This window comes from Lynx canadensis, chromosome D4 (genome assembly GCF_007474595.2).
Source record: "Lynx canadensis isolate LIC74 chromosome D4, mLynCan4.pri.v2, whole genome shotgun sequence".
In the NCBI taxonomy this organism is placed as follows: Eukaryota; Metazoa; Chordata; class Mammalia; order Carnivora; family Felidae; genus Lynx; species Lynx canadensis.
The window spans coordinates 69,660,621-69,688,003 of NC_044315.2; the positions used below are offsets into that span (position 1 = coordinate 69,660,621).

At 41.3% G+C, this 27,383-nt stretch overlaps 2 protein-coding genes across 3 annotated transcripts in view; both read right to left on the bottom strand.

The window, feature by feature from the left end:
* The window catches only part of CTNNAL1 (catenin alpha like 1), a 64,667-nt gene extending 51,325 nt beyond the window's left edge, over nucleotides 1-13,342 (bottom strand). The window contains exon 1 of the mRNA XM_030293364.1: nucleotides 13,220-13,342. Within this exon, the coding sequence (XP_030149224.1) occupies nucleotides 13,220-13,342 (123 nt within the window). The remainder of the gene's footprint in view (nucleotides 1-13,219) is intronic.
* Nucleotides 13,343-15,121: 1,779 nt separating this feature from the next.
* The window catches only part of TMEM245 (transmembrane protein 245), a 102,575-nt gene continuing 90,313 nt past the window's right edge, over nucleotides 15,122-27,383 (bottom strand). For both annotated transcript variants that reach the window (XM_030293181.2, XM_030293180.2), the window contains one exon: nucleotides 15,122-20,486. In XM_030293181.2, the coding sequence (XP_030149041.1) occupies nucleotides 20,441-20,486 (46 nt within the window). In that variant the 3' untranslated portion in view covers nucleotides 15,122-20,440. The remainder of the gene's footprint in view (nucleotides 20,487-27,383) is intronic.

Here is a 27,383-nt window from a genome sequence, read left to right on the forward strand (position 1 = left end):
AGAAAGGGAAGGAAAACTTTCAGACTCATTCTATGAAGCCAGCATTACTTTGATTCCTAAACCAGACAGAGACCCAGCAAAAAAATTCTCAATAAGATACTAGCAAATCAAAATCAACAGCATATAAAAAGAATTATTCACCATGATCAAGTGGGATTCATTCCTGGGCTGCAGGGCTGGTTCAACATTCGCAAATCAATCAATGTGATACATCACATTAATAAAAGAAAGGAAAAGAACCATATTATCCTGTCAATAGATGCAGAAAAAGCATTTGACAAAATTCAGCATTCTTTCTTAATAAAAACCCTTGAGAAAGTCAGGATAGAAGGAACATACTTAAACATCATAAAAGCCATTTATGAAAAGCCCACAGCTAATATCATCCTCAATGGGGAAAAACGGAGAGCTTTCCCCCTGAGATCAGGAACACGACAGGGATGTCCACTCTCACCACTGTTGTTTAACATAGTGTTGGAAGTTCTAGCATCAGCAATCAGACAACAAAAGGAAATCAAAGGCATCAAAATTGGCAAAGATGAAGTCAAGCTTTCACTTTTTGCAGATGACATGATACTACACATGGAAAACCCAAAAGACTCCACCAAAAGTCTGCTAGAACTGACAGGTAAATTCAGCAAAGTCGCAGGATACAAAATCAATGTACAGAAATCAGTTGCATTCTTATACACTAATAATGAAGCAACAGAAAGACAAATAAAGAAACTGATCCCATTCACAACTGCACCAAGAAGCATAAAATACCTAGGAATAAACCTAGCCAAAGATGTAAAAGATCTGTATGCTGAAAACTATAGAAAGCTTATGAAGGAAATTGAAGAAGATAGAAAGAAATGGAAAAACATTCCGTGCTCATGGATTGGAAGAATAAATATTGTTAAAATGTCCATACTACCCAAAGCTATCTACACATTCAATGCAATCCCAATCAAAATTGCAGCAGCATTCTTCTCAAAGCTAGAACAAGCAATCCTAAAATTTGTATGGAACCACAAAAGACCCCGAATAGCCAAAGTGATATTGAAGAAGAACACCAAAGCAGGAGACATCACAATCCCAGACTTTAGCCTCTACTACAAAGCTGTAATCATCAAGACAGCACGGTATTGGCACAAAAACAGACACACAGACCAATGGAATAGAACAGAGACTCCAGAATTGGACCCACAAAAGTATGGCTAACTAATCTTTGACAAAGCAGGAAAGAATATCCAATGGAAAAAAGACAGTCTCTTTAGCAAATGGTGCTGGGAGAACTGGACAGCAACTGGACAGAAGAATGAAAGTAGACCACTTTCTTTCACCATACACAAAAACAAACTCAAAATAAATAAAGGTGGAAGACCTAAATGTGAGACAGGAAATCATCAAAACCCTAGAGGAGAAAGCAGGAAAAAACCTCTCTGACCTCAGCCGCAGCAATTTCTTACTTGACACATCTCCAAAGGCAAGGGAATTAAAAGCAAAAAAGGACTACTGGGACCCCAGGAAGATAAAAAGCTTCTGCACTGCAAAGGAAACAATCAACAAAACTAAAAGGCAACCGATGGAATGGGAAAAGTAATATTGAAGAATTGACATATCAGACAAAGGGCTAGTATCCAAAATCTATAAAGAACTCACCAAACTCCACACCCGAAAAACAAATAATCCAGTGAAGAAATGGGCAGAAAACATAAATAGACACTTCTCGAAAGAAGACATCCAGATGGCCAACAGGCACATGAAAAGATGCTCAACGTCACTCTTCATCAGGGAAATACAAATCAAAACCACACTAATATACCACCTCACGCCAGTCAGAATGGCTAAAATGAACAAATCAGGAGACTACAGATGCTGGTGAGGATGTGGAGAAACGGGAACCCTCTTGCACTGTTGGTGGGAATGCAAACTGGTGCAGCCGCCCTGGAAAACAAGTGTGGAGATGCCTCAAAAAATTAAAAATAGATCTACCCTATGACCTAGCAATAGTACTGCTAGGAATTTACCCAAGGGATACAGGAGTGCTGATGCATAGGGGCACTTGTACCCCAATGTTTATAGCAGCACTTTCAACAATAGCCAAATTATGGAAAGAGCCTACATGTCCATCAACTGATGAATGGATAAAGAAGATGTGGTTTGGGGCGCCTGGGTGGCGCAGTCGGTTAAGCGTCCGACTTCAGCCAGGTCACGATCTCGCGGTCCGGGAGTTCGAGCCCCGCGTCAGGCTCTGGGCTGATGGCTCAGAGCCTGGAGCCTGTTTCCGATTCTGTGTCTCCCTCTCTCTCTGCCCCTCGCCCGTTCATGCTCTGTCTCTCTCTGTCCCAAAAATAAATAAACGTTGAAAAAAAAAAAATTAAAAAAAAAAAAAAAAGAAGATGTGGTTTATATATACAATGGAATACTACTTGGCAATGAGAAAGAATAAAATATGGCGTTTTGTAGCAACGTGGATGGAACTGGAGAGTGTTATGCTAAGTGAAATAAGTCATACAGAGAAAGACAGATACCATATGGTTTCACTCTTATGTGGATCCTGAGAAACTTAACAGAAGACCATGGGGGAGAGGAAGAAAAAAAAAAGAGAGGGAGGGAGCCAAACCATAAGAGACCCTTAATTTTTTTTTAATGTTTTTATTTATTTTTGAGACAGAGAGAGACAGAGCATGAGCAGGGGAGGGGCAGAGAGAGAGGGAGACACAGGCTCCAGGCTCTGAGCTGTCAGCACAGAGCCTGACACGGGGCTCGAACTCACGGACTATGAGATCATGACCTGAGCTGAAGTCGGACACTTAACCAACTGAGCCACCCAGGCACCCCAAGAGACTCTTAAAAACTGAGAATAAACTGAGGGTTGGTGGGGGGTGAGAGGGAGACCAGTGGGTGATGGGCATTGAGGAGGGCACCTGTTGGGATGAGCACTGGGTGTTGTATGGAAACCAATTTGACAATAAATTTCATATTAAAAATAATAAATAAATAAATAAAAGCAGGCAGGTAAGCCACTCACAAATTCCTGAAACACAGAATCTAAGATAATAAATGTTTGTTTTAAACCATGAAGTTTGAGGTAGTCTACTTTGCAATGGTAAGTAACTAACACAATTTCAAATGTATGTTATTTTAAAAGAACACTCTCTTCGGGGAAAAGAGGATTGATAAAGTGGCAAAATCAGAAGGGGCAAGACCAGTTAGGAAACTGTTGCAATAGTCCAGGTAAAAGATGATGCTGGCTTGAAACAAGGTGACAATAGTCAAGATGAAAGAAAACAGGTAAACTGGATTGCTTGATGGATTAGACTGGTGTTGTCAAAGATGACCCCTAATTTGTAGTAGAACAAACAGGGCGCATTGGCATAACACTAACATCTCTACGTGGCAGGCACAAATAATCTAAATTAATCCTCACAATCTTAGCATGTAAGCACTACTTTATCCCCTTTTTACGGATAAGGCAACTGACACTAAAAGATGGTTGTTTAAGGTCTCACAGCTATTAAGAGGTAAAGCCACGATTCACAGTCAATTTGATTCAAAGGCATATTTTATTCTTCCAGTTTTACTGAGATTAACTTACATGTAAGTGATGAGTAGATCCATATATATATTGCAAATGATTCCACAATAAACTGCAAATGTTTCCACAAGAGAGTTAGTTAAAACATCTACTACCTTACATATATTTTTTATGTGTGGTGGTGGTGATAAGAACATTTAAGGTCTACTCTTTCAACAACTTTTAAGTATTTAATACAAAGTTGTTAACTATAGTCATCATACTGTACATTAGATCCCCAGAATTTATTCATCTTGTAACTGGAAATTTGCACCCTTTGGCCAACATCTCCTCATTTCCCTCACCACACAGGCCCTCACAACCATCATTCTACTCTCTGTTTCTGTGGGTTTGGCTTCTGTAGATTCCTCGTGTAAGTGAGATCATTTGGTATTTGCCTTCTCTGATGTATTTCATTTCACTTAGCATAATGCCTTCAAGGTCCACCCATGTTGTAGCAAATGCCCAGATTTCTTTCTTTCTCATGGCTGAATAATATCCCATTGTAAATTTATACATCTTCTCCATCTATTTATGAATAGGACATTGAGATTGTTTCCGTATCTCTGCTATTGTGAATAATACTGCAATGAATGTGGGAGGGCAGATCTCTCTTCAAGATCCTGATTTCATTTCCTTAGGATATATACCCAAAAGTGGGATTGCTGAGTCATATGAGAGTTCTATTTAAATTTTTTTGTGGAACCTTCATGCTGTTTTCCAAAGTGGCTGTATCAACTGACATTCTCATCAGCAATGCACAAGGCTTCTCTTTTCTCCACATCTTCACCAACACTTTGTTTTCTTGTATTTTTGATAATAGCTAATCTAAGTCAGGTGATATCTCATTGCGGTTTTGATCTGCATTTCCTTGATGATTAGTGATGTTGAGTGTATTTTCATACATCTGTTGGCCATTTGTGTGTCTTCTTTAAAAAACTGTTCAGTTCCTCTGCCCATTTTTAAATCAGATTTTTTTTTTTTTTTTTTTTTTTTTTTTTTTTGCTATGAAGTGGTATGAGCTCCCTATTTAATATTAAAGATACTAACCCCATGGGCACTGAGGAGGGCACCTGCTGGGATGAGCACTGGGTGTTGTATGGAAACCAATTTGACAATAAATTATACGTAATATAAAAAAAAAAGATACTAACCCCTTATCAGATAGATGGCTTACAAATATTTTATCCCATTCGGTAGGTTGTTTCTTTTGCTCTGCAGAAGATTTTTAGTTTGATATAGTCTCACTTGCTAGTTTTTGCTCTTGTTACTTGTATTCGTAGTGTCATATCCAAAAATCATTGCCAAGACCAAAGTCAAGGAGATTTTTCTCTCTTTTCTTCTAGGGGTTTTACAGTTTCAAGTCTTACATTTAAGTCTTTGATCCATATCCAGCTAATTTTGTGAGTGGTGTTAAGAAAGGGGTCTAATTTCATTCTTTTGGATGTAATTATCCAGTTTCCCAACACATTTTTAAAAATATATTCTTTTAATGTTTATTTTTTGAGAGAGAGAGAGAGAGAGAGAGAGAGAGAGAGAAAGAGACAGCCTGAGCAGGAGAGGGGCAGAGAGAGGATAAGACACAGAATCCAAAGCAGGCTCCAGGCTCTAGGCTGTCGGCAGAGCCCAACACAGGGCTCGAACTTGCAAACCATGAGATAATGACCTGAGCTAAAGTCAGGTGCTTAACCTACTGAGCCATTCAGGCACCCCAACCCAACAACATTTATTGAAGAAACTATCCTTTCCCCATTGTATTCTTGGCTCCCTTGTCAAATACTAATTTACCATATATGCATGGGTTTATTTCTGGTCTCTTGATTCTGTTCCATTAGACAATGAATCTGTTTTCATGTCAGCATCATAGAGTTTAATTACTATAGCTTCGTAGTATAATTTGAAATCAGGAAGTGGGATACCTCTAGCTTTGTCCTTCTTTCCCAAGATTGCTTTAGCTAGTTGGGGTCTTTTGTGCTTCCATACAAATTTTAGAATTTTCTATTTCTGTGGGGAAAAAATGCCATTGGAATTATGACCGGGATTTCACTGAACCTATAGATGGTTTTAGGTGTTATGAACATTTTAATATTAATTCTTCAGATCCATGAACATGGGATATCTTTCCATTTATGTGTCTCCTTCAATTTCTTTCATCAAAGTCCTAGAGTTTTCGGTCTATAGATCTTTCACCTCCTTGGTTAAATTTGATGCTACTGTAAATGGAATTGTTTTATTTCATTTTCAAATATTTTGTTATCAGTGTATAGAAATACAACTGATTTCTGCATGTTGATTTTTTATCCTGCAACTTTACTGAATTCATTTATTAGTTTTATGTGTGTGTGTGTGGTCTTTAGGAGTCTTTGGTCCTATTCCACACCTGATAAACACTAAGGAATTCTTAGTACCACCTAAAGAACAGAGGACTTAACCACCATTGGCTCTTCCAAACAACTAACTTGGACAAGCCTCTGGAGTGGACAGGAGTTTAAGTTGTGTTTATTACCAAAAGTTTTAAATTTTCAATTATAAAGAAAAGACCTGCAATTAGGCTAAAATGCCAACTCTTGTTCAGTTCTGAAACACTCATGTTGCTTTCATTTCCAGCATCCTACCCAGTGCAAAATTAGGTGTGGCTACCTTCCTTTTACTTGAAGCAGTCTAGAAAACGTTTACTCCAAATAGAGGTGTGCATTTAAAACTGACATTTACAGAAGCCAAGTCAATTTATAAAATTCCTTATTAAAAGGTCGATTTATGTCCTTATTCTCAAACTTTTTAAAAAGGAGGCCCAAAAAAGTTATACATGTTGACTGTTTTTTAAAAACGAGAAATATAGGAAAGACTGAAGAAACAAAAAAATTACCCATAATCACACTACCCTGTGAGCATTTTGCCATAATTTTTCTCAGTCTTGTTTTATATATCTACACACCTAAACACACAGTTTTACAAAACTGAGATAAAAGTTCAATTTCCTTGTCATATGAAAAATAAGAGTAGCTAACATTTAACACTAAGGCACTATCCTATGTGTTTTATATGTATTAATTCATTCATTGTTTACATCTCTATGAGGTGAATACTATTATTATCCTCATTTTATAGATAAAGAATCTGAACTTAGAAGAAGTAAAGAATTCACCCAAGGTCACAGAAGGAGAAAGTTGCCTAAACTTTTAGTAACCATATTGCTTCTGTCCACCCAGGAGTATGATAAAGACCAGAGGAAAGATAGCTGGTGAGAGTACCTTGTAAAATACAGTGCCAAATAAAATTTCAGCTATTATTCTGCAAAACCAGGAGGCATATTTTTAAATTGGGAGTCACAACCTGAAGTTGCCCTCATACCAGAGTCGAGAGAACGCCTGAATGAACCGGAAAAAAGAGGGCAGAAAGGCAGCCCATGGGGAAGAAAGAGATCTGATATATTGAAGAATTCTGCGTGGAATAAAAGAAAGAACGAGTGCTTACTTGATACCTTCTAACAAAGGGTGTCAACAAGTACCAATCGCCAACGAAGTATATCCTAGCAGTTAAGAACACGAACTCTGGCTTACTTTGCCTGGGTTTGAAACCTGGCTGTATCATGTGACCACGTGGTAAGTCATCTAGCTTTCTACAAGTCCATGTTCTCGTCTGTAAAAACAGGAATAATAATAGTACATTTCACAAGGTCATTGTGGGAAATATATTACTAAATTAAATAAAGTATTTAGAATAGTGTCTGGTATATAGTAAGCACTACATAATTGTTAGGTATTACACAGCTGACATTTCTAGAATCTCTATTTCCTCATGTTTATGATGTCATTCTTATTTTCTATAATAGCTGACAGTAATCTCTTCATTGAACTGGATTTTCTTAGTTTACTTTTTTTCCTTTTTTTTAAGTTTATTTATATTTATTTTGAGAGAGACTGAGAGCAAGCAAGAGCGTGGGTAAGGGGCAGTGAGAAAGGGAGAGAGACTTCCAAGCAGGTTTTGCGCTGCTAGCACAGAGCCCAATGCAAGGCTCAAGCTCACGAACTGTGAGATCATGACCTGAGCCGAAACCAAGAGTCAGATGCTTAACCAACTGAGCCACCCAGGCACTTTGTTTACTTACTTATTTTATGGGGAAGCCAGAAAGCAAGTGAAGACCAGGAAGAAAAAAAATTGGTAGCAGCCCAGATAAAAGAACAATGGCTTAATTCTTTGGGCCTGAAATATAAGGGAACCAACCCAGTACAGAGAAGTTCATCTTTTGGCTTAACTCAGTAGTGAGTTCTTAAAATTATTAGATATAAAAATTAGGGGTGCCTGGCTGGCTCATTCGGTAAAGTATGTGACTCTTGATCTCAGGGTCGTGAGTTCAAGCCCCACATTGGCACAAAGCCTACTTTGAAATAAAATAAATTAAATTAAAAAATAAATTCGCTAATCAGCTATAGAAACCAATATGGAAGAAAACACACCAAATCATGGGAGGTACTTTAAAAGAAGTAGAACTTACTTTATATGTTTTACCTTTGCAAAACAAAAAAAACAAAAATACACACACATATTCGTATACATAAGTCAGGAAAGAGGGCCTCATATGTACTCTATTCATCTTCAATTATTGAGAGAAGGATCCTGAAAAGCTTCCAGGACAATACAGAGAGAAATGGAAAGACAGGGTGAGCTATCTTAGAAATTCGAAGGGTCTGTCCAATGGTGAATGCAGTAAATCTATCACAGACAGGAAAAGACTAGTGGGTGGTAGAATAACATTCCACACTAGGGTGGAGTATGTGGCAGATATCCCTGTTCCCTTCCTTGGATAAAAACATTTTAAGACTGGGAGTGGGGGTTTTGACAGGAAGAATAAAGTGATTATTAAAGAAGGTGGGGAGTTGCTCTGAAAAAATGTGTTTGGGACCTAGCCCAGGGCTTTTTAAAGAACTATCTGATTTAGAAAATATCTAACAAATGAGTATATATAACATATATATGTATGGTACAAAGACATGGGAAGACATATATGCAACCAGCATTAAGCTTAAGACAACATTACCAGTACCTGTGACAATCCACATGCCTTGAGGGCCCCTCCCTTTCCACACCCCCCACCTCCCTCTCCCCAGAAGAAACCACTGTCCTGATTTTGTGCTCATCTTTTCCTTGCTATAACTACTGCACAGATGTTATATCCCTAATGATATATGGTTTCATTTTGCCTGTTTTTGAGCCTTCAGTATTTTTTACTGATAATTATAGCTGTGGTTCATTCATTTCACTGCTGCATAGTATCTTACTGTAAGAACATAGCACAACTTATTTAAACATCCTATTGTTAAAAGAATTTAGGCAGTTTCCAGTTTGGGGCCATTAAAAGTAAACAAACAAACAAGAAACTGTCAACATTGCAATCCATGGCTAGCACACACTCAGGAGTTTCTCTAAGGGTATGGATTTTGGAGAATTGCTGGGCCATAGGTACTATCCACCTTCAACTTCAGATGACATTGAACTGTCTTCCAAAGTGGTTTACTACTGACATTCCCATTGGCTCCACATGCCTCACCAACACTTGTTCTCATTGTGGTCTTAATTTGTACTTCACTGGTTTCTGATGAAATTGAACATCTTTTAACATATCTTTCAGCCATCAGTTTCCTCTTCTGTGGTAAAGATTTTTTACCAATCTTTATTAGGTAATCTTTCTGTTTCTGATTCATTGCAATCCTTGATTTATTCTGGGTACCACCAATCATTCACTGGTAATTTGTGTTGCAGCCACATTCTTCCACTTTATGGCTTATCCTTTCAGTTTTGATAAATAGAGGTTCTTCGTTCTAAAGGAGTCAAATTTATCAACCTTTGCTTAGAATTTTTACTCAATCACTTCCCAGCATGAGGTGGTAAAGATACTGCCCAGTTGTTTTTCCCCTAAAACTGTTACATGTTTTCACTTTCATATTGATGTCCTTAATCCATCTGGAATTGATGTTTGTATATAGTGTGAGACAGGGATCCAAAGTCATGTGTTACTAGATAACCAATTGTCTTAGCCCAATTTTTTAAAAGTTTTTCCTTTCCCTACAGACCAGCAGTGCCAATTCTATGACTTCTCAATTTTCCACATATATGTGGATCTGTTTCTGGGTTCTCTATTCCCTTTCACTGGTCTATTGTCTTAATTATGAGAGCTTTATAATGTCTTGAAATCTTCCCACTTTGTTTCTCTTCTGGCTATTCTTGGCTCTTTGTTCTTTTATATTAATGTTATAATCACTTTTTATCAAATTCTGTTCAAAAATTCCGTTGAAATTTTCACTGGAATTGTGTTAAATTTATAAATTAAAGGGGAAAATATTGAGTCAATCTAGTCATGAACACGGTACTTCATTCCATTTACCTAGATCTACTTTAGCTTTCAAAAAAATTTTTTTAAATCTTTTCCTAAGGCTTGGCCACGTATGTATGTATGTATGTGTGTATATGTGTGTGTGTGTGTGTGTGTGTATGTATGTATGTGTGTGTGTGTGTGTGTATTCTCCTAGGAACCTCATTTTTATTCTAACAGGCTTCTTTTAGAATTACTTTTTTGTTATTAGAGAAATGAAGTTGACTTTAGTATACTACATTCAGTGAACTTACGAAGCCTCCTAGTTTTTATGATTTATCTGTAGACTCTTGCATTTTCTATGTAGATAATTTTATCAAAACAAGAGCTTTGTTTTTTCCCTCTGTATCTTTACACCTTTCACTTCTTATCTCATTGCACTGGTTAGGATTTCCAGCACAGTGCTGACTAAAAGCTGCAATAGCACACATCTCTCCTCTTGTTTCTAGTTTTAAAGGAAATGTCTGCTTTAAATTTGACTTGTTGCTATAATTTTAACTGTAGGTTTTCTGTGGATACTCTCTATAAGGAAGTTTTCTTTTATTACTAGTTTGCTAAGTGCTTTTTATCATGATTATAAGTTGCATTTAATTGAATGCTCTTTCTGTATCTACTAATAAGAACATATATCTTTTGTAATATGTGAATGCAGAAAATTATATACATTTATCTAATACTGACTCAACCTTGCATTCCTAGAATAAGGCCAGTAAGCCAGAACTTTGTAGTTGGAGAGTCGAAGAGGTTGGATGATATCAGAATAGAAATTATATGCTTAAAACTCACTAAATTTTGTGATGCTAGTCTTGTTCACCTCAAGACCTTATCTCCTCTCTGGCACTGTTCACGAATCATCCATGCCTCCTCTGAGGAACATTTACTATTGATGTTGCTAATATGACACTTAGCATGTGCTAATATATACAGATCCTGTCTCCCAACATGACTACAAGTCCCTCGAGGAGCAGCTAGTAAGTATACAATAAATGCTTAAATATTCTTGGGGATAAAATGGTGAAACATGAATTGGATAATAATGCAGCAGCCTTAGAAAATGAGACTCTGGACCTGAATTTCTAGATAGCTGCAGTGTTAATCAGCTAATACTCACTGAAACTTAAAAAAAATCACTCTAAATTTTACTCCATACTCCCCTGCTTTGTTAACAGTATTCTGGCCATGCTTTATTCATTTGGCTTTGAGCAAATTCAACTTTTACTTATTGAGTACAGTCAATCATCAGGAATGTCACTTAGGGTACTGTGCTAAAGATATGGCTGTGGATACATCACATGTGGGATTGCAGAACCTCAGCTATGACCCTGAATCAATCTTTAACAAGGAAGAAAAAATTTAAAAAGCTTGCATTTTTCCCCCCTGTGGCATTAACCTCTAGTTAACTCTCAGCAGCAATTCACAAGATTCACACATTCACACATTTCCTCCTCCACTCCACCCTCTTTCATTCCAGAATTACACAATGCAGAACTGCAGAACTGATACATTTTTAACAGGGTTACTGTGAAAAGTTACCTTTTCTCCAAATCACAACTACTTTCCACCTTTCTTTTCCACTGTGGACTCTCTTCTCTGTACCTACCACTAGCTGACCTCATCACTGCTTCTGATCTCTAGAGAGAACACAGCATATGGTGTAGCTAAGAGCGCTGAATCTGGAACCAGGATGCCTGGGTTCAAATGCCAGTTTGACATTTACAGTTCAAAGTCCCAGGGGAAGTTACTTAGCCTCACTGTTCCTCAGTTTCCTCTCCCATATAGTGAGAATAAACACATATGTACCTCATAAGATTGCTATGAGAATGAAAGGAATTAATATTTACAAAGTGCTTAAAACATGGCCTAACACATCACACACGTTTTGTTAAGTACATGGATCAAATATTATGAAGCTGAACTCCAACCGCTCTCTTATCTCTCTCCTAAAACTACTCCCGTAGTTCTCATTTTGGGTTGTGATTGTACTGGTGGCATTCTTTGGGGGAGGAGGGCAGTGCAGACATCATAGCCTTCCTTCCCGGTGGTCAGGGCCTCTACCAGACAAGGAAGGGAAGAGAAGGAGCAGTGTCAGCTGTATTCATTCACTGTTGGGTTAGCCAGGCTAAAAGTGAGCACAGGTAAAGAAAACGGAGCTGTTTATTTAATCAGCATAACAGGAATCTAGAGACACGTGTGACTGCTATTTTTAAATATGTGGAGGGCTGGGATGGGGAAGAGACAGCATTTAAAATTCTAGGGAACAGCTACAGGCGCCCCATCACTGAACATGTTGAAGCAGGAGCCTGGTGACCAGGTGCAAAGGATGCTGTAAGAAAGAATTTTTTTTTTTTATTTAGAGTCAGATAACCTTTAGGATTCCCAGTACTTCTAAAGTCTTGGCAATACCAGCGTGAGTCATCAAGACGTTGCAATCTAGTTGTGAGTCACACATCGCCAACGCGCTCCTGAAGGCACAGAATTCTTCCCTCTCCACGGAGCCTGGCACATTTCAACAAGATCTAGGTGAGGAATTCTAGCCCTCGGGCTGCGTAGAACTCGGCTCCCAGGAACAAAAAGTTCTCTAAAACTCGGCGCGTCAATTAGCTGATTCCGGACTTGTGTTATGACCAACGAATACAATAAAGCATACATCCCAGACGGGATTTGGGGCAAAAAGCTGTGCATCCGGATCAACTATCAGACAGTGCTTCACCTCACTCCAACGAGGCCAGACAAAGGGCGCCTGAAGCGAGCCGGCAGGTTAAGGGGCAAGGGCAGGCAGGGTGGCCCGGGGTGTCCGGGAGCCCAGCGAGCAGACACGCGCAGGGAAGGGGACAAAGGCCTCGGGGAGCGCACGCCGGACTTGGAGGCCGGCAGTCGCGGGGTGCAATGGGGATGCAAACGTGGGGGGCCTCTGGGGAGCCGGGGATGGGGGAGGGCTTCGCGAGCCCGGGGGGAGGGGCAGGGCTAGCCGAGCGGGGCCCGTGGGGCTGGCCGGGCGGCGCACCTGCCTGCCGGGCTCTCGGGTCGGCGGGGGGCTCTCCGCCCCTCAGCCCAGGCGGCCTCCCCGCCGGATTTCGGATGGTCCGGACCAACGCCGCCGCCGCGGCCGAGGCGGGCCCCCAAGCCTCAGACGGGCCGCCCGACCCGACGCCGCAGTCCCGGTGCGGAATGTGGGGCAGCGGCTGCCTCCCGCCGGGCCCGACCCGGCCCCGGGGCCGTGCGAGCGGCCGCCGCCATCGCGGCCGCGGCCGGAGGGAGACGAGGGGCGGCTCCGGATGCCACTTTACCTGAGAGACCAGCGGGAGCAGCGTCTGCTCCACCGAGCGAGTTTTGATCTCGAGTCCCGAGTCGAAGGCGAAGCCCGACGGGCCGGCGCCGCCGACGCCGGCCGGGCCCAAAGAGGCGGCCATAGCGCTCGGCCCGTCGCGCAGCCGGGACGCCGCGCCACTGCGGGCCCGCCGCCCGCCAGCCAGCACGCCCGCGGCGGCGGCAATGCACCCGCGCCGCCCCGAGGCCCCGCCCCCGCGGGGGCCACGCCCCCCGGAGGCCACGCCCCCGCGCGCTCGGGTCTAGGGTTCGCCCTCTCGCCCTGCGAGAGGGTCAGTCTCTGTCCCCCTTCCCCGCCCCGTCTCTCTCTCGCGCCAGGGCTGATTAAACCAGACACCTGCCAGCCTCCCACGGCCACGTGGCCTCTTACCGAGGCAAGGACAATCGTCCCTAGCAAAGCGTTTCGTCCTCCTGATAGGTGACTCGTTCTAACTCCGATTCCCACGATGACTTCTGGAAGCTGAACTAACTGGTAGAGCAGAACCACAGTCAGGTGCGTAGGAAGGGTCTTCTACCCTGAGACAGGAATTCTACCGGTAAAGCGTCTTTCTGGAGCTTCTCCGGAAGGTCCCATTTCCCCCTGCTCCTCTTCTGACCCTTTCTCATAATTTGGGCTCGATTGAGCATGAAACATATGATGATGCAGTCTTAAGGAGTACCTGGGTACTTGGCAAGGAGACAGTGATTTGGGTATCTTTCAGGCTACTTTTCAAAAGGAAATTAGAGCATATGGGAAGCTTCATCTACTGTTCAACACTTTTACATTTTAAAACTACTTTTCAGAATTACTTTTCCTAGGGCTACGCCAGAGCAGTTTCCTAATAGCTGTTTATTGACTGAAAAGATCGGTCAGCTCAGTTGGTTGAGGCTCTGACTCTTGATTTTGGTTCGGGTTGTGATCCCAGGATCATGAGATCAAGCCCCATGTGGGGCTCTGGGCTCAGCCTGGACCCTGCTTAAGATACTCTCTCTCCCTCTCTTCCTCCCTCCCCCTTCCCCCTGCCCTTCTCCCCTACTTGTGGGTGCTCTCTCTTAAAAAAAAAAAAAAAAAAAAAAAGACCATTAGTGTATATTTCTGGTTAAACTCACTTAAAGGTAAAGCTATCAGGGAGCCCCCGCATGATCAGATGGGAGGGAGGGCTGAACACCCCTTTCCTCAGGAGTTCCAGAAGCAAAGCCAAAAAGGCAGCTGTCAGAAACACACCCAGTGAAGGGGTCCTAGGCTCAAGCAATAGACTGAGAACCATGGAGAAATATTTGTGAACTAGTCTATCTGCCAATAAGCAACTAGCAGAGCAGAAAATAATCCAAGGCTGGTGAGTCCACCCTTTCACTTTTGCCAGGATCATTTCTCCATCGATGTCAGATTGATGAGCAGAATACCACCAGCTCCAAGTGTCAGAGGCTCTTTCCCAAGCACTTGTTGAAATGTGCTTCCCATGTGGGGGTTCAGCTCCATCTGCCAGTGCTGCACGTTTATCTTTGCTATTGAAGATAGCCATTAACATGGGCTTGTTTTCTTCATGCAAAATGTGCAGTTCCTTTGACCAGCTTTTCCTCGGATTCTTACTCCCCAGCCACTTACCTTACCACTTCCTTGTCTACCAAGGCCACCTTCACGAGTGCACTGAGGGCTCCAGCCTCAGCGTTGGACCTTTTCACCTCTTTAAGGTGCCCAGCATCCACTCTCCAGACACATCTTCCCTTATGTAAGTTGCCCATGTTACATAAAAATTCAGTGTAGGCATTGGTACCAAAGGAAAATATTTAAGGCCTAAGTAAGAGACAGATGTATTCGTGAAAGTTTCACTTCACTGAAGATCAAATTTCTCAACAGAAATGAGACTAAGTTTACCACCTAATTCATTTAACACTCGTAATTTTATTTCAAAATATAAATATTTCACATGTACAAAGAAGTTACATCAGTAGGTTGTCAAAGCGAGTTAAAGCTAAGAAGTAGGCTCTGTGTGAGAATAAAGAATATGTATTGTATTTGAACAAACTCTTTTTGCCTTCAAACCATCTCTACTTTGCCTGAGAATGCAGAGATGATACCTTTCCAAAAGTTATATAGGCAATTACAACTATACACCCAGTCTTGGTTTTAAAATCAAATGGTATCTGAAATATCCTCCAGTCACCCAAACAAGGGGCACTACAAAGGACAGAAAAAGGATTTTCTTTGGGAGAGCTATAATAAGAGTTACACTTTCTGGGCCACTGCAAAAAAAAAAAAAAAGAAAAAGAAAAGAAATAGGATTTGATAATAAGCCAACATGTTATTTGAAGATTCACTTCCACACCTTTCATTTTAAGATATAAAGCAAGAATTAAAATAAGAAACCAGGTGTGGAGGAAAGAACTCTGGACTTGGAGTCAGAAGTTCTGCAAGTGAATTCTGGCTCCATAATTTTGTGGTATAAACTTAAGGGAAAAATCACAAAAAAAAACTTTCTGAGCCTCCAATGCCTCATTCAATAATACTTAACACCTGCCTATCTCACAGGGTTGTTATGAGAGCAGTCTGAAAACTATAAAGTGACATACAAAAGCATTATTAAAATGTAATATCAATATACCACCACTATATTTGCACATTAATAGATTTTTGAAAAACTTGCAAAACTAAACACAAATACTGATTTTACACACCATAATAGGTGGAAAAGAATCTCTATACTTTATGTATAGCTCTGAACAGCAAATATGTTTTCTTTCTGGTATCTCATTAAACTCTGAGATTTATTACAGTTTACATGGAACCATGGTAATAGATTTACCATTCAGGGTTTCCATTAAGGATGTCTCCTAAAAGAGCTGTAAACTTCCTCAAAAGCCATGTTTCCCAAAGGACAAGAAGTCCTTGGGGAAGCTCTGCTAAGAGGGGGAGGGCAGGGGAGCAGTTTAAGGTCAAGTAAGTCTAGTAAACAGTCTTTGTCCCCTCATAAATTCACAATATTTAACAGGTTTAAAAACTCTAGGAAGTCCCATCGAAAGGAAACAAACTCAGAATTCCTCAATTTTAATTGACCATAGAGTCCCTTCCCTTCATATACACTTCTTATAACATCTAATAACATCCCTTGGAACTACTGCCATAAGGAACACATTTTTCCAAAAGCTGCTCAACCAAAAGGGAAAGGGAAGAGAAGTAGAACAATGGGCTAAGAGAAAAACAAAACAAAACAAAACACTGGGGGCACCTGGGTGACTCAGTAGGTTAAGGGTCTGACTTCAGCTTAGGTCATGATCTCACGGTTTGTGGGTTAGAGCCCTGCATCGGGCTCTCTGCTGTCTGTGCAGAGCCTGCGTGGAATTCTGTCTCCCTCTCTCTCTGCCCCTCCCCACTCACTCTCTCAAAAGTAAATAAACATTAAAAAAAAGAGAGACAAAGGAACCGCATTCTACTCAGAATTGTTACTAGCTCTGTGCTAGAAAAGCCTATGGATTTTTCTCCCCTAGAAAAATGACAGGATCACCTAATTATAGAAGGCCCATTCTGGCACAGAATTTTTATGACTCTAGTAGAGAGAACATCTTGATTTACAATTCTTTTGATTATTTTTAAACTGTCAAAAAATAACTGCTCAGTGGTTTCAGTTAGCATGTGCATATTTTTGCAGGTCCTCAATTAATGAATATATTTTGATGGCAATTGTGTAAGGACAAAAAATTAATAAAAAATCAAGTACTTGGGGGCGCCTGGGTGGCTCAGTCGGTTAAGTGTCCGACTTCGGCTCAGGTCATGATCTCGCAGTCCATGGGTTCGAGCCCCGCGTCGAGCTCTGTGCTGACAGCTCAGAGCCTGGAGCCTGTTTCAGATTCTGTGTCTCCCTCTTTCTCTGACCCTCCCCTGTTCATGCTCTCTCTCTCTGTGTCTCAAAAATAAATAAATGTTAAAAAAAAAAAAAAGTACTTGCTCTTAGCTGGAACTAACACTTGGAATATACTGCCATAGGCTATTTCCAATGTGAAATGCCTACTATAATACTCTTGTAAGGGTCTCGAAAGACCCAGAGAGGAAACTGCCAGTCAGGACCAGAGGATGGGAAGTTATGAAGGGGTTTTTCCTATAAACCCTGAGGTTGAGAGCCCTGGATAGCTCACTAAAATTCCTTTGCTCTAATCAAACCCTTCATGGCCTGAATCTCTGAGTATCTCTTGCCCAGTAGTGACACATCCTGAAGCACTAAATGCAACCAATGTGGGAACTAGGGGTAGGATTAGGGTCACAATGGGTATTTAAGACCAACATTAGCCAGAGGACCTCAGCTGCAAGCCCTTTAGCCACCCTTTAACTGGAATATGCAGCTGCTATTTCCAAAGGTTCTGAGTTTAAATACAGCAAGCCTCCATTACACCTCTTGACCTTGTCAAGAGTCCGTCTACACCAGTGTCACAAGTCACAGGAAAATTCTGCCAGCTAACTACCTCTAATGGAAGAGAGTGTTAGGAATCCTCACAAATTTAAACATAAATAAGACTTGTATCTCAGGCAGTCTGACAAGAGATCACTTCCAGGAACAGAGAATGTGACAGGAATTTTGGAACCGAAGAAGAATTTATAGGGCATGGAGTTTATGCTAAAAACCCTATACCTTATTCTTTCTGAGAAAAGAGAGGAGCACATCTGTGTGGAGACTTTCATTTTCTCCCATCCCCCCCATTTAGTTTACAACTGAAGTAGTGAATATGAACTTAAAACTAATCTTTAATGAAGCTATAAAATAAATGTAAGACATTGTGGTAAGATTTCTGGATCCGTTTTTACAGAAGCCACTTCATCAATGCACTGTCTGCTCCTAGGGAGACTTTTTCTGGGACAAACCCTAACTGAGAATCGGGGACACGTCATTTCTGAGACCAGAACTCGAGACTCGCCCCTTTTCATACTACGTGATCTGTGTCCTATGAAACTTCTGTAAACCCTCTTCACTATATCCAAAGAGATGTGTTTCTCTGTTTGGGGGTTCCAGGAAGACGTCCCAGAGCTGGCTGACTTTCTGAGTCATTACGCGGTCGCTGGAGCACTGGGGCAGTTCCAGTCTCCTGATGAGGACTGTGTAGCACTCTGGGGGTACCTCTGCTCCTGATATTTCAGGTGGTATGATGTCATTGTCAATTTTGGCAGCTCTAAAATCTTGTCTTAGGGCTCTAAGTTCCCTTCTATGATCCTGGTATTTATACCAGTAATTATGACCAGCAACAGCCATACATTAGCTCGAGGTTAGTTTTTTCAGTAACACTTCATACAGCTAAAAACACTTTAGAGGAACATAATTTGTATATGCAGACGAAACTCACTGTGTATATAATACTTCTCTCTTGACTATGTGCCAACTATAGCTATAAACTTAACCAGCATACAATTAACAAAAACAAATATGATTTCTTTAAGCCTTTTAATGCAAAAATTTTAATTTTAGTAATGCACATGATGTGGCCAAGATTCAAGGTGAGAGAAGGGCTTCTTATGATTGCCTGTGGCACCCTGTACAGTACTTGGCATGGGAACCAGAGCTGGCAAACTCTTGACAAGTTTTCCTGAACAAATGACTGAAGAAAAGCAGAAGTCAGTTAGTGGCCAAAGGAACACTCGGTGTAACATCAGATTGTGACAGCAAAAATAAGAGACCTGCATGTAGTCTAGTGTATAAAGTCAAGCCCTCACAGTAGCCTCTTTCCTAGATGGACCTAATTTCTTAAGTAATATCAGAATAAATTTAAGCTAATTATTATTAACTATGCTTTAGGGAGACAATGTTTTAGAAAAAAAAAAAAAGACTTCTACCTTCGTTTTCCAAAGGGAGGTCTTTGATACTTAGGAACCCTTTCTCCTCCATATTCCCTTGGGGACAGATAAAGAGCCTAATGATTGCATTATACAGTGGAAAGGGCACAGAGCTAAGAGCTAGGTTCCAGTCCCAGCCTTGTCATTAACTGTAGGACAAACACTAGGAAAACTGTGGAAGATACTGGAAGAAATGTTACAGTACAGCACGGTCCGCAGACTATTAAGTCAGAAAGATTTGAGGTAAAAATCTTACTAAATTTTTCTGAACCTTAGTTTCCCCATCTGTATGAAACAGTTCTAAAATAATATAAAGCTACATGAAAGCTGATGGGGAGTGGCTGTGAAAAAATATGCGCAAAACGACTTGTAAGATGTAAAGCGCTATGCTGGTTATTGTGATATCTGAGATACTTAAAAAAGTCATAATTCAACAAGCCTTCATCTAGAGTCTTATGTGCAAGGCACTGTGCTAAGTGATGGAAAAATACTACATAAATGTAACATTCTACTGCTAATAAGTAACTAATTGGCAGAATTTCAAATAAGCAAACAGGGATACATTCAACAACTCAGAGAACTGCTACCCCTGAGATTTTTCACTTAAAGTATCTGGAAAGAAAAACTGAACCACAACGTGAATTCTGTCATACTGTTACCATTAATAGCAGCTTAATCAGTATTTTACTTCAAAGTGGTCAACCAAGTTTTAGAAAGTTGGTCATAGTGTAATGGCAGATGGAAGGAAGAGAAGGGGGGGGCAGAGACAGTCTTTCTGTGTCTCCTATGGCTGTAGCACACAACTAACTGACATTCAAATAAGCCACCCCGTCTTACACTTAAGATTTGTTCTTTCTTACAAAGGGGACCATACACGGTGGAAGAAGGGAAGACGACTCCTTTTTCCTGCTCAAGAAACTGCAAATTCAAAAATGAAAACCCTCTTCATTAAAAAGTGACAACCATAGAAAAGTTTAAGAACAGATTCCTTAAAGCAGGAGAAAATTACACTGTAACTACTTTTAACAGCAGGTAGTTTAGGGCTCTTGAAATAACTTTATAAATACATATTATAATAATATAGATAACCAAAGTGGGAAACTTCAAGCCATGGTACCAGTGTATAAATCGAAACTCTTCAAGCCATCCTAGCAACAATTAAGTGAGCAAACCACAATTCTGAGCTCTAAAGCCGTGCTTTAAAATGGAAAGCACCCCACAGCGAGCTCTCTCTTGTCCAGGCATTCTGTAGGGAAGGCCAGGAGGGTTCTGCTTCTCTTCCGGGCTCTGCTTGCTAGGCACGGATGAAAGGACAGAAGGCCACAGCTGAGCTGAACTCACTATCAAGACGGAGCCTCCTACAGAAATCACTGCGGGGGAAACCATGTCAGTCTACTGAAGATTTCAGATCCTCAGAAATATCATGAAAAGTCCTGAAGGAGAAAAGAGGAGAACGATTAGTTCTGCTTTTGGAAAAGGGATGGGGGTGGGGGGTGGGGGATAAAACCAAAGAGATACATGAAAAAACAAAACAAAACAAAACAAAACCAAAACAGTATCCAACCAGTAGTTAGTTGCCATAGAACAATATCTTATTTTTATAACCGGAGAGCCCTGATGAGGTCAGATAGTCACTATTTTTTGCTAAGACTTTCACTGAGTATTACTTCAAAGTCTGCTAGTTATCTGTTTTTGGTAACAAGAACTCTAGTTTGTTGCTGGGTCCATGGTCTCCCTTCCAAGATGATTTCCCCAGACTCCTAATATCTGGTCTGGCTGGATGTGGTCTGCTACATATCCAAGGTGCCGACCTCAGGACTGCTGTAGCTAGCTCACCTCTGCTACATCATTTACATGCCCAGGCTAGGAGGATGTCACCCAGTCAGGTCTGTATCTGCAGTAGCCAGGTCAGAGTTTATCAATGATGTGCTCAAGAACCCATCTTATATGAAAAGACCTCATGCCAAGGCTGGCAGAACAGGATTCAAGACTAAATGTTTGTGGGACAGTCATACGAGCCCCAGACTGCCTACATCTGGCTTCTTTTGCCTAAGAAATAAACCTCTAGCTCACAGTTCTAAGTTACTGTTATTTTGAGTTCTGTTGATGGTGGGGTTTCTCGCTTTTTGTTTTTCTGCTTATATACAGTCAAATCTATCTTAAATGATAAAGAGACAAAGCACACATGTATCACCCTTACAGGCAGAAGTGATGTTGTTCCTTTACAACATAATCACCAACTAGGAACTCAGAAAAATAGTTAAGTTAAAATGTTTACATTTTTCAGAACAATTCTCAAGTTTCCAAGTTATATCAATTTGCAGCCACATCACTGTAATATGTTGAACCGTCTTAGTTTATTTATCTGTCGAATAAAGCCCATTTTATTTTCATACCTATAACCAAGTGTTGGTTACTGTAAACAGATTACTCAATGTTCTCATTACAAATAGACCCAAAGTAGACTGTAAGGAAAGTATTCCAAAAAATTCAGAGACCAATTCAGTTGTAGAAACAAAAGATGACAAGAAGTTGTCATTGGGTGCAGATACATAAAGCAAATAATCTGAACTTCGGCTTCAGTTCCACATTCATGCCACCTCTCTTACCCCTTTTACCTTATTCCTTTGTTTTCTCAATGTTCTTTTCACACAATGAGGAGGGCCAGCGGGGTGGAGCAGAGGTAAAGACTAACACTCTAGCACGAGCTACGAAGTACTTCAGAATCAAGAGGGCACAGGTAGAATCTTAGAGAAGAGAGATTACATTCAAGGATGCTCCGTTATCTCCAGGCTGCCTCACCGGTGGGCGCCCTAACCCCTCATCCCTCCAACACACACCCCTAACTAGCACAGCTCCGCTTCCAAAGGAACAGCTCTGAGGAGTGGACAAGCTTCCAGGCTATGGCTTTGAAAGGGTTTGCATGTGTTGTGGCCAAACTCACAATGTTAAATATATGCTGGCAGGTCAAAGAATTGGAATGAATTTTGTTTCCTTAAATATTTTTTACACTCTGAATGAAATCCCCCAAAACAAAGATTTATATACACACAGATTTTATATGTGTTACTATCTCTCCGCACATCAAATTGGGGTTTCTCAACAGCAGCACCATCAACATTTCTGTGCACTATTCGGATGTTTAGCAGCATTGCTGCCTCTATCTGAACTTGTGACAATCAAAATGTCTCTATACATTGTCAATTATCTCCTGATGGGAGCAAAACTCATGCCCCCCCCCCACCCCACCCCCAACCACTGCCCCTAGCTGACTATGTATCTATTTTTCACAATCTCACCTAAATTTGTGTTCTTACATTTGCGTACAGTTGTCTACAAGCTGTCTCAGATGACATGAATTTCATAAATAGTACTCAATTTAGGAACCCCTGGAAAATCTTTAAAACCAATAACCCAAAACTGGCCAATATTAAAAGGCATTTCCCAATATGCAACAAACAGGTTTCTAAATTCATCCTGTGACATCTTTTCACATTTCTAAGATACCTGCAAATTTGAATCTCTGTTCAACTCCTCTAAATTGTGAATGGAAATTTCTGCCTCAGGGCAAAGATGCATGAAATAAGATTAAGAGTGTGGTTGGCCTGGTGACTGCTTTCTGTTGACAAGTAAGCTTAGCTGTAACCTTGAAATTTATACCTACTATTCAGTTCAGCCCTCAGGCCAAGAAGGCCTCCAAAAGGACCCAGAAAAAAGAAAACAAAGTGAAGCAAGCTGAGAAAAGTTATTTACAGTTTTCTAACTCAACATTCTATCTTCTCTAGATGTTTAGAGTGGTGATGGTAGGGGAGTGTGTGCGTGAGGGTAGGGGGTAGAACTAACTACAGAACTACAGAACTAACACTGATGTTCAACAAACCTGTATATCTCGGAAAACAAACTCTCTAATCTAGCAACACAGAAATGATTTATTTCAGTCCTCATTGAGAGGCGTTGAGCTAACTAATCAGCAGGGTTCATTAAACCTGAACTTCCTAGAGTAGGAAGAAACAAAGGGAGAATACTGCATTGACAGTATTTCTAGAAGTGGTAAATGTCCTACTCAATCATCTAAATACAATATTCTTTTCCAAACCATAGGGATCATTATGCTAAGAACTACAGTGGTGGGGGCGCCTGGGTGGCTCAGTCAGTTAAGTGTCTGACTCTGGATTTTTTACTCAGATCATGATCTCAAGGTTCGTGAGACAGAGCCCTGAGTCAGGCTCTGCGCTGACAGTACAGAGCCTGCTTGGGATACTCTCTCTCCCTCCCTCTCTGCCCCTCCCCTGCTTATGCAATCTTTCTCTCAAAATAAATAAACTTAAAAAAAAAAAAAAAAAAAAAAAACAACTACAGTGGTAAGATTTCTCATATAAGAGCAAGAAATGCAGAATAGGACATGTGCCTGGAAGGACAGAGACTGCTATTAACATTTTACAGTTCCTTTAATGGCAATGGAGACTGTGTGGTGTGATTTCTCATTTACAATCCCTTGCTCCTTGAAAATGTTTCTGAATCTTCCTCCCTCAAAGTTTCAGTGAGATTTTTAAAAATTCCTTTATGTAAATGTTTAAACTTGTTCTGATTTAACATCTCAAGAGCTGTTGACTCCTTTCTTCCTAGAAATACAGAATAAATTTTGGACATTTAAAAATAAAAAGCTTTAACTGACTTAGTTGGCCTGGCATAGCTGAGTGTCTATTTCCTAAACCCTCACTTAGCACACAGGTACACAATCGTGTGACAGAGCACATGTCATCACTATTATGCACATCCCTTCCTTTCCAACTAATTTGGAACACAGCTCTAAGGCTGGGGTTCACTGTGTTCCATCCTCTTTTGTCAGCCTCAAGGTGATATTGCAAAAATCTTTTTCTCTGATCTGTTCTTGGTTTCACTAACCTATGAATTCATCAAATGTTCACTGGGCATTTTCTATGTGCCGGACGTCATGCTAAGAATGGTAAAAGAGTGGCAAACAGATGAGACATAGTGCCTACTTTGAGAAAGCTTCCTGGCGACTAGGAAAGACAATTAATTAAACCTACACAAATATAATGTGTGTTAAGTTCCAACAGGATAAGTACAAGATGCTGTGGGGCAGGGAGACCATGAAGCAGGGACATCTTACCTAGCCCAGAGAGTTCTGGCAATGCTTCTCCGAAGAAGAGTACTCTGAGGACAGGCCATGGTACCGGGCTTGGCTGGAAAGGGTGTGGTATTCTTTACAAAGAGGGAAAACATGTGCAGAGATGACAATGACTTCAGAGAACTAAAACAAGTTCAGTATGGCAGCAGAGAGGGAGAAGAGTCTACAGATATAGACAGAAGGCAGGAAGGAAGTCTAATGGGCCAACCTAAAGTCCCCACTCTATCTTGAAGGCCATGGAAGCTACTGTGGGAATTTTATCAGTAGACATACATAACATGTATGCCTCAGAAAAACCAGAGAGGCGGGGCACGTGGGTGGCTCAGGAGGCTAAGCGTCCGACTTCACCTCAGGTCATGATCTCGCAGCTCATGAGTTCGAGCCTTCCGTCGGGCTCTGTGCTGACAGCTTGGAGCCTGGAGCCTGCTTCGGATTCTGTGTCTCCCTGTCTCTCTGCCCCTCCCCTGCTTGCACTCTCTCTCTCTCTCTCAAAAATAAAAAAAAACATTATTAAAAAAAAAGAAGAAGAAAGGAAAACCAGAGAGGCTGCACTACAGAGCAGAGTGCAGGGACCAGTGGAGAGGCTACTGAGTAACCCCAGCACTGGGTTATACCACTGGAAATACAGAGGAATGAGAGGATTGAGGATGTTTTCAAGTGACAGAAGCAAAGGAGAGGCACCAGTGAACAGAGCATGAGCCAAGTACGTCCCTTCCCTCCTTCAATTCTCTTTCTTTCCTCGTTAGCCCAAACTAGCATGACAGGGAGTGAGGGGCACTCCAGCTGATATTCTGAACATTAACATAAAGGTCTGTGGCAGTGGTGACACTTTTTGGAGAACACCTTCGTAGCTCATTTTGCAAAGACAAGGAAAAAAAAAACTTCTTGCTCTATAAAGTTGGACGCATTAAACCTTAGTTTAATTACTAAATGATTTCTTTTACAACATGACACTCATTTTTAATTTAACTTCAGAAATTAAACTATGAAAGATACTCACACTCTGATTAAAAGAATGCTTCTAAAAACAGCAATGGGCTACTAATAACTCCTGCTAGTGAAAGATTAAGTTGAGTTCCTAAAGGACCACATTCCAGCGTCGCACTCCGTACTGTCATGATGTGACAGAGGGAAGGAAAACCTTAATACAGAGAACAGCATTCCCGGAGGAGTCCCTGGGATATGTTCCTACTTCCTTCTTGCAGGTTTTGCTGCTCAGTTTTTGGTAGGAGTAAAATAAGTATATCAAAGCAAATCTGAATATCCTGTCTAAAAGTCAAGGAAGTACTGTAAGACACATGACTGCAGGAGAGTTTTTGCCCTCCCCCACACCTCCCAGACAGCCCCAGTGTCGACAGAGAACAGAGGAGGTGATGTGCTCGAATTACTGAATCAAGGCCAAAATAGTTGGGAGCCTTACACTGTGCGGTGTCCGTGACATCCACCCCCATCATACTGCAAACACCACTATCAACACTGAATATCAAAGAAAGGGGGCCCTACCCCCTTCGTTCTTCTTTAGGTGGATAGTTGTCGATCCGTCTGAAGACAGATGGGAGTACACAGAAGCAGTCTTGCAGATGGGTACCGTCAGCTGCCAGTGCCTGCCTCTGCAAACAGAAGGTATGTCTGCCTAATGAAATGTCACCATCCAGCCTCTGCTATCGCACCACAGCAAGCCTGCTGTGTCTGAGGCCCTGAGAGAACGCCAGTGTGGCAGCAGCTCAGACAGCAAGAACAAACATGTCAGGATCAGGTCATGCAGGTTCTTGCAAGCCACGTCAAGGACTTTGATCTTCCTCCTAAAACCAACGGGAGGCCATTTTTGGTAAGTGAGTATTGTGATCAGATATGCTTGCGTTTGGAAGAGAACAAGTGAGCTGCAGTGTGAAGGAACTAGAGAACCATGAGAGAGGAGGCTGGGAGATTGGTTAGAGACCACGATGACCACACAGTCCGGGTGAGAAACGCAGCAGCTGCGCCCAGCTCAGACCAGGGGCATGGCCACAAAAATGGCCTCCCGTTGGCTTTAGGAGGAAGATCAAAGTCCTTGACGTGGCCTGCAAGACCCTACATGATCTGATCCTGACATGTTTCCTCGAGCTGTCTGAGCTGCTGCCATATGGGCGTTCTCTCAGGGCCTCAGACACAGAGGAAGAAGAGATCTGAGGGAAAGCAGACAGGACTTGGTAAGGGTGGTGACTGAGGAGACGGGGAGCAGGAAGAATGACCACAAACTGACATATGGAAGTGGAGTATAGCATTCCCCGAGGTAGGAAACAGGGGAACATTTGTTCTGGTGGAAGGGTGGAGGATGGCTCAAGAAGGAAGAGAAAGATCATTGGTTCAAAGGCACCAGCTCACCTGCTTTTTAGCTATGTGACTAGGGGCAAGCTAACCTCTCTAAGCCTTGATTCCCTCATCTATAAAACATGGAAACCTACAGCTCCTAACCTCATATGTGAACACTGGACAGATTAAATAAAATCACACACGTAAAGTTTTACCACAGAACTTCATCCCAGCAAGTGTCAGCAGAGGTGATGTTTATTACTGTTTAAGGTCTCCTTTAGACTTCCCACTGAAGGGTGAGGTTTGGAACTCATGTTTCCTTCAGGCCCTCTCAAAACCCTATTAAAATGCCAGTAAAGGTCATTTTTTTAAGGCATAAATTTATCTGGAAAAAAAATTTTTAAGAGAATATAAGAGGTAAGAGCAATAAACCTTTAAAGCATATTTATTTATTTTTAATGTTTGTTTATTTATTTTGAGAGGGAGAGAGAGAGAGAAAGAGAATCCCAAGCAGGTTCCATGCTGTCAGAACAGAGCCCGATGAGGGATTCAATTCCATAAACCGAAGATCATGACCTGAGCTGAAAAGCAAGAGTCGGGAAGCTTTGACTGAGCCATCCAGGTGCCCCAAGAGCAATAAACTTTTAGAAGATGGAAAGCAGATGGGACAACTGCTCTGACCCAGCATACCCTAAAAAGCTGATCCTAGACCAGTAGTGGAAAAAGCCAGGAAACTATTTGATTTATTCCATAAAATCTCTCATGAGGCTCAGGAACTGGTGATACCAAGTAAACTTCCGGAAGTGGTGTTAGGTGGGGCTAAATACAGCAGAACTGTCTTAAAGTCTGTTTAAAAAGCAGCACGACTCCACTGCTCCAATATCCT